This window comes from Drosophila ficusphila, unplaced genomic scaffold, assembly GCF_018152265.1.
Source record: "Drosophila ficusphila isolate 14025-0441.05 unplaced genomic scaffold, ASM1815226v1 contig_286, whole genome shotgun sequence".
NCBI lineage: Eukaryota > Metazoa > Arthropoda > Insecta > Diptera > Drosophilidae > Drosophila > Drosophila ficusphila.
Window position 1 is genome coordinate 931,259 of NW_025064189.1, and position 13,840 is coordinate 945,098.

General features: G+C 35.8%; 2 protein-coding genes and 1 long non-coding RNA gene across 7 annotated transcripts in view; 1 reads left to right on the top strand and 2 right to left on the bottom strand.

The window, feature by feature from the left end:
* Positions 1-13,608, bottom strand: part of LOC108086921 (rab11 family-interacting protein 4B) — a 44,593-nt gene extending 30,985 nt beyond the window's left edge. For 3 of the 5 annotated variants that reach the window (XM_017184018.1, XM_017184016.1, XM_043207823.1), the window contains exons 1-5: positions 13,009-13,608; positions 4,474-4,628; positions 4,124-4,409; positions 3,637-3,705; positions 2,723-2,767 (exon numbers count right to left, since the gene is read on the bottom strand). In XM_017184018.1, the coding sequence (XP_017039507.1) occupies positions 2,723-2,767; positions 3,637-3,705; positions 4,124-4,409; positions 4,474-4,606 (533 nt within the window). In that variant the 5' untranslated portion in view covers positions 4,607-4,628; positions 13,009-13,608. The remainder of the gene's footprint in view (positions 1-2,722; positions 2,768-3,636; positions 3,706-4,123; positions 4,410-4,473; positions 4,629-13,008) is intronic. The other 2 variants (XM_017184020.1, XM_017184019.1) reach the window with 1 other exon arrangement.
* LOC108086924 lies at positions 65-1,012 on the bottom strand. The gene is made up of 2 exons (XM_017184026.2): positions 687-1,012; positions 65-626 (listed from the first exon to the last, which is right to left on the bottom strand). Exons 1-2 carry the CDS (start codon positions 903-905, stop codon positions 210-212), a joined length of 636 nt encoding a protein of 211 aa, XP_017039515.1. The 5' UTR covers positions 906-1,012; the 3' UTR covers positions 65-209.
* On the top strand, positions 5,261-6,227 carry LOC108086926. The gene is made up of 2 exons (XR_001771151.1): positions 5,261-5,408; positions 5,883-6,227. It is a non-coding gene; the product is annotated as an uncharacterized LOC108086926 (long non-coding RNA).
* Positions 13,609-13,840: the final 232 nt, after the last annotated feature.

Below are 13,840 nucleotides of genomic sequence, written 5' to 3' on the forward strand. Positions count from 1 at the left end.
TGGAAAAGTTAATAGGGACAGCTATTGGGCCAAAATTAAATATTTTTAACAAACACAAAAAAACCAGGTTTTAAAAATGTTTATACAACTACAAATTTATATCATGGTTATAAAGTAGTACAAACATTTATGTTAAAGTAGACTTTGCAATTTTAACAAATAATTTATAGGGTTTACATTTTGCTTCCTCAGTGATATAAAAAAATTATCTAAATTTTCCATGAAGGACTCGGCACATTCTGACGTCTACGTAAATTTTTTTGATCCTGGTCATTTTCCACATTTGCATTTTCATCTGTATTACGCCGATTGGAAGACAAACTTCGAATGGGTTTCGGTTTAATAGGGGGCTTCTTGGCAATTGCATTAGAAGAATCAGGAATTTCATCGGATTCGGGAACTTCAAAAGATTCTGGAGGCTTAACATCCATTTGTTCATTACTTTCCTGTTCATTACCTTCTTCCTCTTCCTTTCTCTCATGCAAGGCGGCATTAACCTGGTCTATAACCACATGGGAAATACTAGGTATCGACTTGGCCGCATCAAGGGCATCCTGCAACTTGACAATATCCTCACTGACATACTGAACACGATCTCTCAGCGATCTTATCTCCGACATGGGCACCTAATGAAATATCTCAAATAATGCTATATACATAATTTATTGAACTACAGATCAACTCACTTCGCTCCTCTTACGCTTTACCCATCTAAATAATATCCAAAAGAGTCCGATCAGAAAAATCGACATAATGACATGGTAAGTCGTTGATCGGTCCGATACTAAGAATTTCCACATGTCCACGCCTTTTAGGAAAAACCAACAAGCCGATTGCCAAGAATGGCAATACGGTGACATTTTCACCGAAGTTTCAAGGTTAATATCCTGGCGATACTCCCACATCTTTAGGCAGAATTTCGTTTCTTTATCTTGTTCAACAATTTTGTTTGTTTAACGCAAAAAAATAGATGGATGTTGCTTGCTGTTATTACAAATTTGAACTGAAGTCTAGAACAATTTGGATAAAGTTAATTTCTCAGTTTACTACAACTTTTGATTTTGTAAAAGTTATTTTTGATATTTTATTCGAAAACTTTCAAGTAGCTTACAAAACTATTACAGATGCATAAATAGTGAAATTTCCAGAGCTCTCTTTTAATATACAGATCTTAATCTCTTTTCCCTTAATTGTTCTCAGTTCTGTAGCTGCATTTTCCCCCTCCATTTCCCAGAGCAACTTTGTTGAATGCCAAGTGCAGACAGGGAAAAACATGTTCACAGCAGATGAGCAAAAACAAAGGCATTTGCATGACAAATTCAAGTCAGCCAGAGATTCAAAAAGAGGAGAAGCCCTGGGAACTTGAAGGTCCGGAAAGTTGACAGAGCATCCACAATTTACAGCCTGCGTGGGGTTAACTGATTTGCACACGCCTTTAACGCAGAGAAATCTAATTATTTTTGCAGATTTCTCGCATTGTTTTAGCCGCCTTCAAGATTTAAAGAAAGGTTAAGAAAGATTGTTAATGCTGTTTAATATTTAAAATCAACTAAAATAACAAATCATTAAATGTAACTAAATATCAATATCAACTTCGATATCCCAAAAACCATTTGGCCAACACCAAACTGAGTTTTATTTTGGGTCAACTTATTTTTTTGCGACTTGACAAAAGTGCCGGCCTAAATTCTGAAGAGTAAACAATTGCCGCAAGTTAAACCTGTTTCTGGACCCTCTCCACTTCCTCTGATCGCCTGAGCGAAAAAGTAAATTCCAACGGCATGACAACCCCAGCCAGTCAGCGAAACTTGTAAGCCAAGTTAAGCGGGAAGGAGTTGGCCAAAAAGAGGGGAGAGTAGAATGACCCGCATCTTCTACCTTCAACCTTTTCACTTGGTCCCTGAGAAGAGTTCACAAAAGCGGCCAAACAACTTTTGGGCCGAGAAGATGGCAACAGGAAACATGGTCTTCAGTTGACAAGCAGAACTGCCAAAGGAAGTTATATAAATACTAGTAGATCCAATCTCAGTGTTCTCATTCTATTAACCAAAATCTCTTGCTATAAATCTTACATATTCGTTTGACTTTTGTAATAGTCTGCGTTGCAATTAAGTCCCAGGAAAAAGAGCAATTTTGGTTTGCTGTAACTTTTATGACAGCCCGCAGGCAATAATCATAAATTTCGGTTTTTCGGGGGTGATGGCGAAAAGAAAGCTCTTGAAAATTACCCAATTGAACATTCGCTTGTACAACAATTGAAACAGCCGAAAAAGATGGTAAAAACTGATAACTAATTTGGGTGGAGAAAAACAGGCAATTGACTAGACCAACTAATGGAAAAATGGGAAAATATGAGCCAACTTATAGTTCGAATTAACAAGCTTGGGAAAAGATAACGTGAAAATGATTTTTGTGAAAACTATCTAATTGCGTTACGAAAGAAACAAATTGAATTAGTAATGGAATTTTATAAATCTAATTTTTGCTTTGGAATTATAAGTTTTATAATAATATTTGCAAATTATAAGACATCTAGTTTGTTACCAAAATAACTTTTATACAGCTGATAATTAAGGATACCAATATTATTATTAATATATAACTTATAAGACTTTTATTTACAAATCAATATACCAAAACCAAATGGGACCAAAAATGAGGGTTATGATATTTATGAGGCTCTACATGAAAACCCAAAGAAAATATATTTGAGAGGGCTTACTGTCTCATTGATCCCCAACGACGCTGGGACAAACTATCAGGATTGCTGTAAGAAAAATGATTTATCAATTTGAGGAACTTAAGATGGTTTTATATTTTTTGTTTTTTAAGGGATCTGTTGCTAAGCTCAAAACACCATTAAAATGGAGCAGTCATTAATAATTTAATGGGAAATTCAGAATCTTATTAAAAATACAAGAATCAATATTATTTTAAATAAAGAAAGTAGAATAAAATATAGAAATACGAACACAAAAAAATATATATTATTACTACTAATTTTTTAAACCTCCTTTTAAGACAGCTCTTTTATTAATTTTTAACCATTTAGTTACTAGCCACTGATAAAATTAGACCTCATCACGGTATAATTTAAGAGAGTTTCGCGACTCTCTTACGATCAGGTGAATTGTGAATTCACCACGGCTTTGGCCAAGTGTTGAGCAAAGGCGGAAACAGCCAGAAAGAGACGGGTGAACGCGAATAGAAAGAGAGGCACGATCACTGTGATGTGAGAGATTCCGAGACTCGAAGACAGAGACACGCATGAATCACGGCCCAAAGCGTTTCATGTGCCCAAGACAGAGCATAGAAAAAACTGGTTTCAATCTGTGTATGCATTTTTTATGCCCCACACACAAGCACACATACAAATGTACAAGCTGACAAACACAGGTTTACATAAAAGAAAAGGTTAACTATCCAAATACGCTTTTTTATGTTGCCTCGGACAGACAAATTGAGAGTTTTGAATTTGTGAAGTCTCTGGGCCTGGTCAGTTTTGTTTTTTGTTCACGGCAATTACGTATTCAGTCCGATTATGTGGGCAACCTTATAAATGTCTGACAACTAAGGAAATTCGCATTCGCTTCGATTTCCATTTTGGGAGGTGGCCGATCAAATGAGCGAGATTACCTGGTGGGAGTTCGTCGCAGACTGCGCCTGGCCCAATTGTCCCGGGGCATTATGTTCAGTTCGTCATCACTGCAACAATGGAAACGAGATAATAAAATAGTCAGTTAGTAGTAATAACAATAGAAATATACGAGCCAGTTCAATGTGGATACTTCAAGCGATTAAATTGGGTATAGCTGAATGAAATTTAATTGTCTATTCGTCTTTATAACTTTTACTTAATGAAATGACATACTTATGTAAGGCATTTCTGAATAGAATAAATAAACTAACAGCCATTCGCAGTAAATATGCGAATTCAATCTGCAAACAATTTTGTTTTGATTATAAGGTTATAATTTATACAAAAATTCAATTCATTTAAAAGGATTCCAATTCCAGCAAATCCAATCAAAATTCTCTATCAATTTCAATGAAATTTCGTTTGTGTTGTGAAAAACCCATATCTACATTTGAAATGCTCTGTATATAACCTTTAAAGACTTACTCTTGTGGTGTTGATGAGCCGGCGTGAGGGGCCAAATCGAGTTCGATGCCAGTGCTGCCATTTAAATTGTTATTACCGTCATTCGAGTGTCCACTGTGGTTGTGGTGTGAGCTTGAATTGCCTACGCTCAAGTTATTATTATTGTTTATAAGGTTGCCGTTGTTGTTGCTTCCATTGGAATTGGAGCTGCGACCTTCACGAAGTTGGGTGGGATACTCATTTTCGCCATAGCCCTCAAAGGATTCGCCATCCGAAAGCGATGAACACTGGGATTTGGCAACGCCCGCTTTGTTATTAAAAATAATTGATTAAAAGTTTATTCAACCAAAATATAGTTGTTTAATATTTACCTGTACTGGAAGGAGGGCTGCTTGGGGTAGGGCTACTATCGCCCGACATCGTCTCGGCATAAAGAAAATTATTTGTATTGGCCTTTATCGATGCATTTCCATTGGGCAACTGAATTCGGGGCATTGGCGCCATTTCGGAGGAACAAAAAATGCAACTGGAAAGGAGAATAAGAAATTTAAGAGCTCAAGTTGGTTATCTGTGAAATTCATTTAGATATTCGATTGACTGCAGACATGACATGCAGGTCAATAGGTCAAAGTACTAAGCCAACTTCGTCATGCAATCGCAGAAAGTTTAGCAAAAGAGCAAAAAGCGAACCCATCACTGCATTACTTATTGATTTAAAAGAAAACGAGAAAGTTGGTTGGACTTAAACTTTTAAGTGCACTTAGTAAAATTAAAACTACTGCTTAGGAAGAGAAATAAACCTCAAACCAAACAAAGACAAATGTTTTTTAATTCTTACACTCTCTAAATGTCCTGTAATTCAATATATACAGTTTCATTAATTGCATTTCCTCCCCAACCAAAACTTGTCACAATTTTCAGGAACAACCTTCAACAGGTGCGTTTTTTGTTTCCGTTCAAAAGGAAAACGAAAATTATCAGCCCAAATCGTCATTAGCTAAATGGGTCGAGGTTTTCTGTGGACACTACTTCCTTTCCTGGCCACTTGCATTAGTCCCCACTTTCCGCCCCTTCAATTACTCGAAACTTTGAGGCATGACTAAGGGCCTAAGTACTTATATAGAAGGCCCCGATCTAAGCGTGAGTAATTACCTATATTTCTTTTTTAATTGGTTGTGGCTCTGCCTTTCCAACAATTTCGGTTTTCTTTTCCTAGTTTCACGCTTTCGTTTCTTTTGGGCATATTGTCAAACTGTGGGTGTAAAAGGCAGACGGAGAAGGTATGGTACAAAAATCTATAAATACTGTAAGTACAATTGTTCGAGTCTTGAATGGCTGATTGATTGATATGTCAGGGCCGTTAGTTGTAGAAACCAGAATTAGGTCAACATTTGTTTTGGGGATTAGGTAAAATTACAGTGCCCAATAAAAAGACTCAACAAAAAGGACAAAATTATTAAAAAAAGTTGTTTGTTATATACTTAACACCTATTTATAACTTCATCACTGTAAATATACAACAAAATAAATTGAACAAAGAGAAACAAATATTTAAAGCTTTTTAATATTTCTTATTCCGAAATGAAAAAAAGACTTTTAATCATCATCAATATTTCCCTATTAATTAATAATTAATAAGATATTATGGCATGTAATCTTTTCTCTATTTTTTCCCTACAAATTTCTCTTTAAATAATCCAAATTACATATCCTGGCCAAGTCATCAATTTCATAATAAACTGACCATAAACTTGTGATTAAATATTGATTGTCTGCTTAGCTCGATGCAAAACGTTTTTAGCTGGAATAATATGCAATAATGAGCATAAATATGTGATTAAACTGAGGAGGCTCGACGATTGAAGTTCGAAAGAAAGCAAAGAAAATAGTAAACACACAGCCGGCAATCAAATCAAATGAAATCAAACTAAATATACCATTGACCAGCCCACCAAAGGAGGCGAAATGTTGGAAATGGAGGTGACTTGAGGGAAATGCAAAAGCAAAAGAGCAATGAACCCTGCTCGAACCCAAAGAAAGCAACAAAAAGTGTGCACTGAAAAAATCGATGAAAGTTACTCAAAATAAAACCAAGCTAAAAAACCTCAGAAATCTTTTCCCCTTATGCAATGTTTTCTTTTGCTTTGGTTGCTTTGCATAATGTTTTGAAGTTGGGTGTAAGTTTTTTTGCTGAGAGCTGCCACCCCCAAAAGTTCACATGGCTGACAGCTGTGACACTTGATTAACTTGGCTAATACCAGTTGTTGCGCAGGGTTTTTCCAAACAATGGGAGTGGGTAAAATTTTTGGGTTAAGCTTTTCATTTATGAATGGCAAATCAATCATAGTATTTATTGACTTGAAAAAATTATAAAAAATCCAACATAATTAACTGAACCCTATCAAATGTTTAAGTTTTGCTAAATAAAAATAGTTGATTTTTTATTTTACATTCTTAGCCAAAGTTATAAATGCAAATGTCTATCTTTAAAAGCCAAGCCTGTTCGGTTACAAAGTAGGCAAAAAAAAAATGAACAACCAGCTGAGCAAGAAGTGCAGTTAGAAGAAGAAGAAGAAGTCAAACCGCTTGGTTTACAGTTACTGCAGATGCTCAAGGGGCCATAGCTTTTCCGAGCTTCCCATGCGTTTTCCCTTCTGCCCATTGAGATTATAAAATATATTTCCCATGAACGGTTTTCTTTTGTTCGCAGCTTCGTTGTAATTATCGTTACCTGATATGCAAAGTAAAGCAAGAAATATTTGGAATAGAAATAAATGAATAAAGAATTGTGTGAATTTCCTAAACAAAAGGGAGGTGCAGAATGTCGTGATTAACTTGGGTTGAGCTTTCAGCTTAGATCGGAGATTGTGCCCATGCAACAGTGGAATACGGAGGATCGTCTATAATAGTATATACTGTTCTCATTTATTATTTTCCTTATCATTATATCCAAACTGATTAATGGTTACAAGCTTATATCTAGTTCACTTTATATAACTGATCCAAATTTTTATTTTACGAGTATAATATTCTAAAAAAGTTTTTAACTTTTTACTGTCATCAAATTGAAGTCGAATTAATATTTATACATTTTTATATTTGAATTGATATATAATCTCTTTTGGATATGTCTATTTTATCACACACATTTTCCCCCAATTACCGAGTGACCCAATCCAGCCTTGAACCATTTCTCAGGCCACTTTCGATTCATTAACGCCAAAAAAAATACAGCTCATAAAAGCGAGGCACTGCAGTTCATAAGGCCGAACCATTAGCCATATGCTAAAGATCAAAAACTCGATCCCGATCTCCATCCCGCCCCCGCCAAAAACGAACACAACTCATATACGTATATGTATGCCCAACTCTATATGGGAATCGTATAATTATAGCACAAGTCGTGAATTGGAGGGGGCGGTGCGCTGACAGCATGCAACTAAATTTCGGTTTTATTTCTATTAGATGTTATCCGAGACTTGACCAGCTGGCTGCCCTCCAACGATTTCCCCTGCGATCCACTTTATGACTAATAAACTTGAACTTGTGCGAGAGGAAACAATTGAAAAATTGAACCGATGGGAACAGAGAAAGAAAAAAGGGGGAGTAGTATCGCCTAGGATGTTCAATTACTTGTATGTTGTGTTGTCACACACATGTAATCCATCTATCCATCTACGTATCTTAATAATTATGCAGATGCCTTGTTGTTGTCGCAATAATACTTGGGGATTATGAAACCGCACGTACCAAAATACGAGATACATGAACCCAAGGAGGCTCATTAAAGATTCCAAGCCATGTGGCAAATGGGCGAGTTCGAATTCGATCCGATACCGAGAGTGGATTGCACACTTCAATGGAACAATTCCACAATTCCGATGAAAAATCCTAATTAAAGCGAGGAGAAAATACGTAGATTTCGACAGATCCTTTTTTCCTCAAGTGGCAACAGATGCGGAGATTTTCCAACTACCTGCTCGAGAAATCGCTTCCATAAGCATGAACAGCTGTTTTTCAATTAGTTTTGCTCGCCTCAACTGTTCATCTTTGGAGAATAATTTTCTTATCTAACCCGAAAAATCAAGAAAAATGCATGGAAAGGCAAACGTGTTTAATGCCTCAAGTCGAGAATTTCGTTAAACCGCAATGCAATTCAAATGTAGTACGTGCTTTTAGTAAATCATTCGGCGACACAGCAATCAATTGCTTAAGTAACTAACAAAGCAATAAAAACTCGCTGCGGTATTTTGTATAATATTTCGAATTATATTTAACCATGTTCCGATTTTCAATTTTATAGGAGATTTTTATAGCGATTTTGTAAATAGTTATACCTCTTAAAAGTGTTTAAATTGTGCTGGTCAACAGTGTTTTAAAAGAATAAAAATAATACTAAATAAAATATTTATATTGACATACAAACTCTAAAAATAAAATACATTTTGGCTTACTTTGTTTTGATAAAGTACATAATATATTTTCTATATCTCACTTAGCCTTCAAATGAGCTTATCTGTCGAATTAGCTCCCAAAGTCCCAAAGCAAACGCCCCACATAAACAACAAAAAAAACGCCCACAAAAAACAGACACACTATAATAACAATCAAAGAAAAAGACAGATACCCAAGAAGTTGAAGCAATATTGATGAATTATACAAAACACAGACTGGAAAAACAAAGAGGAAAATTTGGTTACAACACTTGAATCGGAAAAATTGGGTCACTGGGGGAAGTGAAATGAAGGGGAACGTGGTGGAAATTAGAAATGAAAAAGCGACAAAATCTGGGAAAAGCACCATTAAGTGAAACTATTAAAAGAAAATAAAACTTTAAAAATGATTGTATTAAGGAAAATATATTATTTTAAAAGCTGAGTGCCAACAGCTAATATCCTATATTATATTTACTAAGGTCCCAATGTCCACACACTAATTTTCGCTTAAAGCTTGATCTTTTAATCCTTATGTCGCTGACATGCACTGTATGGTATATCCTCATTCCACTCCGTATACTTTGAAATCAATTAGTAAGTCCACGACACGTCTGAATCAACTAGAAGACAAATCTCATTTGCGCCCATGTTGACATATTTTATTTTAAGTCGGTGAATTTATTTTTATGCCTCCAACTGTCGGCACCCGTGGAGAAACTCCCTCTCAACGTATTTCCCTCTAGTTTGCACTCTATTTCTGATCCGGTGAATGCTTCGCTGGCAGTTCCCGCTAATTTGTGCTCCTCCCCGCAGGTTTGAAATTCTCCGGGCGCGAACAGAAAGCGGAAGCCAAGGAGACCCGTAGAGAATCCACAAGAGCGAAAATTCCACGTCAAGTTTTTCGTGAATGCCTTTGCTGAATGAATAATGAGGCAGGCGTGCCGTTCCCTATTTTTCTAGGTATGCGGAGGAGGTGAAGGGGCGGAAGTAAAGCCGGCGGAATCTGTAGACTTGTCTGAGAGATCTCGAAAGGAAAGACTGGGGCAGGTCAAGAAAATAAGGCCGAAACACTCAGATCAGGCAAGAGGAATTTTTGTTCACGAAACAGTACCCAATAAGAATTATATTCCTAGTTATATTTAAACAATTATTATGTATGAAATCGTATATCAATAATAAACTCTAAGTAACATAAGTTATTAAGATAAAACTGAAGTTATGCTTTATGCTTTTAATTAATACAATGGAAGACCAGATTAGGGGAGCCTAATCCTCCGTAATATCCGTAACTGATATCCTTAATATCCGTAATTGATATCCATAATATATCAAATTAATATATTGAAAATCATTATCGCCATTTTCCTTTTATTTTAAAAGTATTGACAGCATTTTATGCTTCAGTAAAGTTCCCTTTCGCTTTGTGTTAAAACAATTGAAGCATGAAAACAAGCCCTAGTTAGTTTATTTAGTAAAAGGTAAATACGGAAGTCTATTACAGATATAAAGCCTGGTATGCACATATATATACCTATGTAAGTTATAGTTGCTTGTGAGATGCACTGCCGCCAACAAAGATGAAAAGCAAAGCACACACATTCAACCGCATGGCAACACATGACAGAACAACAATAAAGAAACAAAAACACAGGGAAACAAGGCAGACTGTCATAAAATGCGACACCTGTTTAAAGTTGTGGCAGTGCCCCGCCTCCCCAGCACCACCCCCACCTCCTCGCCCACCTTTTGAGTTCTTTTTGTGTGTTTGCAATGCATTTCATTTACCGCAATTATTTACTTTGGCTACGTAGACGCGGACTCTTCAAAAAGGTGGAAGAACCAAATGTGGAAAGAGGATTTCCTCACACGCTACACTTTAAAAAACATTCAAATATTTTCGAAAAGTAAAAATAATAAACAGCGAAATGTTTTATATATTTATTTTGACTCAAAATGTGTTATTTGCAGCAATTTTGGTATATCTTTTATAAATTGTTTTGGTTTAGTAATTTAAACTTTTTAAGTGTGGAACCAAAACAGTAAAAGGAAAACTTAATTGATTGCTTCTTCTTCTATTTTTGGTGCATTGAACCGGCAGCACAGGTGGAAGAAGAAGAGGAAGTTGAAGAAGCGGCATTTGACCCAGTTTGATGGAATGGCATTTGAATGCATTTCCATTTGAGTCGCTCATTCAGTGAGTCGGTCGATCAGCGAGTTTTTCAGGTTGCTGTTTAACCAATTAAATGTCAATTGGCGACGTCATCTGGCTCTTCAATCAGCCATTCATTCAACCCCTGCAGGGAGCTTTTCTCACCCCCACTTAAACAAGCATCTGACACAATTGAATTCTTTCACATACTGTCTTCTCTCTTCATTTACATTCTTTTTCTTTCCCCCTTTCGTTCTTGTTTAGGTTTTGGCACAATAACAATAATAGCAACAACAGGCACGAGTTCTCTCGTCATTGCCTCGTTTATAAACAAAACAAAAAAACCAACGTGAAATAAAATTTAAAAAACAAATACGAAATCTTTTTATTTTTAACTTGTTTACCTTGAATCGGCTCGAGTTGAAGTTCAAGCAATTAATTACACTCAATTTCAGCTAAAGCTTTTTCATTTTTTCGCTTTTGCATTTATTGCATTTTGTAAAAGGCTTCTCAACAATTAAAATACTAATGACTTTTTGGTTAAATTGGTTACGGGTTAACAATTGAAAGGCAATATTTACTGGTAATAAATTAGTTTGGGAAGATAGAAAGTACATATTAGAGAATTCAAGGAAAAAAGTGCATTCATAGTTTTAAAAAAATCTCAATTATTATTAAGTATAAATTTTTTTGTGACTTTTGCATTTAATGCTTCTCTTTTAGTTCATTAAAATATTTATTATCATTTGTTAATTTGTTTTGGGTAAACGGATTCGAAAGGGGATTTCTGGCAACGAGTGTACGTAAATTATATGATGTGTTATTAAGACACCCCAGCTGAAAATTAAGCAAAAAAATGCAAGAAAAAAATGCTCAAAGCCGCATAACTGTGCCAAGGCAAAATATTCCAAGCCAGCAGCAAAATGTATATTTCTTTCTTGGTTTTTTTTTCTCTTTTGTTTGCTGGCCAGCATTGTTTTTCCCTTTTTGGCAGACTTGCAAAGTGCAAATGTGAAACGAGAACCTCTAAAGCATGTTAAACAGAGGCCAAAATGAACTTAGGGGAAATGGACGCACTTACAAACGAACGAAATATCAAATTACACTGTGCAGCCTGATGCAATAGGAAGAGGAAGCAGCTGCCTCTGCTGATTTTCCATCTTAGGCCAAGTGGATCTCAGATTACTGAGGGAAAAAGAGCAGATACTCGAGTGCAAGATGAGCCACTTGTAGGGATGCATCCTGTAGGATAAGGATAAGACAGGTGGTCCGGAAATAGATGACAATACCCGGCACTTTAATTAATTAATGGGTGGCATAACTTCCTCAAACTCCAAAAACCACAAAGCCCAGTAAAAAGTGAGGGAGCGGGTCGAAACAAAAGCTGAAATAGCAATGAAACCAAAACAAAAAGTCAACGATGTCTCCGGCTGGCACGAAACTGGCTCAAACCCACAATATATAAAAGCGATGAGAGAATTGCAAGCGAAAAGCAAAGGGGGCTCCCAAAATCAACAAATAAAAACAATTGCGAATTTTCGCATTCGTGGAAATGTTACAACTGTCCCACGCAAACACACTCACCAAATAAATAAATGCGCAAAAGTCGTTTACTTAATTGCCAAAAAAAAGACAAGAAAGACGATACTAAATTGTATACTACTAAACTTTTTCAAATGACATTAGACAATCAATAATGCTAAGAATGCGTGACTTATTTGAAAAAGGCCAAAGAAATTAATAACCAACTCGGTTAAATAATTTAATGCATTATTTAACGTTGGCAGTGGGCTACAAAGTTAATATGTATACATTTTCTAAAATAATTGCCTAATCACTGAAGTATAATATGGTTTTAAATAAATAAAGTACAAATTTATGAGCCCAAAGACAAAATACACTTAATTTTAAATATTGAATAAGTAACTTCTATAGTAATCTTTTAAATATTCCTAACCAATAAAGTATGTATAAATAAACCAAGTTTATTAATTTAAGAGAATATGCATACATATATAAGTGTATGTGTTTACCTATGTACACAGAGATCAGATAAGGTAATATATTCCCATGAAAGTAGTTATAAAAACTAGATAAAACATTTTGCTAGGAAATTGTGACAATGAGAATCTCAGTTCTCTTATTTTTACTATGGAGCCCTAACTTGTTGTTCCTTTAACTAATAAGTCTTTCCAACTAGTTTTGCTTTATCATTTGCTTAATTCAGATTTTCTCGGTTCTTTCCATTTCGCTTCTACAGTGTTTTTTAAGCTTCTGCTAATTAGCAGCCGTTTTAAAAACAGTTAGTTGGGCAAACGCACCTGTTAAAATATATTTGCGTATCCAATTGGAGCAGACGACCGACTTTAACCGTTAGCGGGACATGAATTTGGTTAAAAACAAAATAAACGAATTATTTGCACTTGGCGAACAGCAACAACAATTGAAAAGTGGAAACACACACAAACACAAATGCACGCGAGTGGGAGAGACGGAGACGGAGAGAGCCGGCGGAGCGCAACAGTTAGATGTTGTTGTTGTGTGTGTGTGTATATTTGTTGCAGAACAGGTAGTTGCACAAAATATTGCCTAAATAAAGCTATTTATTTTTGATTTTATTTGATTTGTTTGCACTTTCACTCAGATTAGCATTTTCGCGTTATTTTTTGTGTGTAAGTTGTAATTGTACGCGTGCGTAACGTTGGTAACGTCTTTAACTATTTTTTTGGCAGTGATTTCGGGCTTTTACGAGGGAAATTTTTCCACCGCACGCACGCTTGTGTTAATGTTAAACATAAAAGTAATGAAGTGTCAAGATGCCGGGAAGTATATTTTATCAGTAAAAGAATCCATAGTTTTGTTGATGTTCCGATAAAATCCGACAACACCCGCGCACACGACCAACCTGTCTCGAATTTTTTTGAAAAACCAACTAGTGGTGGAATGACATCAGTCTCGCCAACGATGTCATCGATATATTAAAGCTGTTAGAGTTATCGATATTTTGCAGCTCTAGTTTCCCACCATCGATGTATAGCTTGTTCACTTACCATCAATAAAAGGTTTGAGACCTTACTTACAATGTTACCATTCACCTACATGGGCATCACTGCTAATAGCGCCAGAGCGGCGAAATTGTGCAAAATAGCGGAT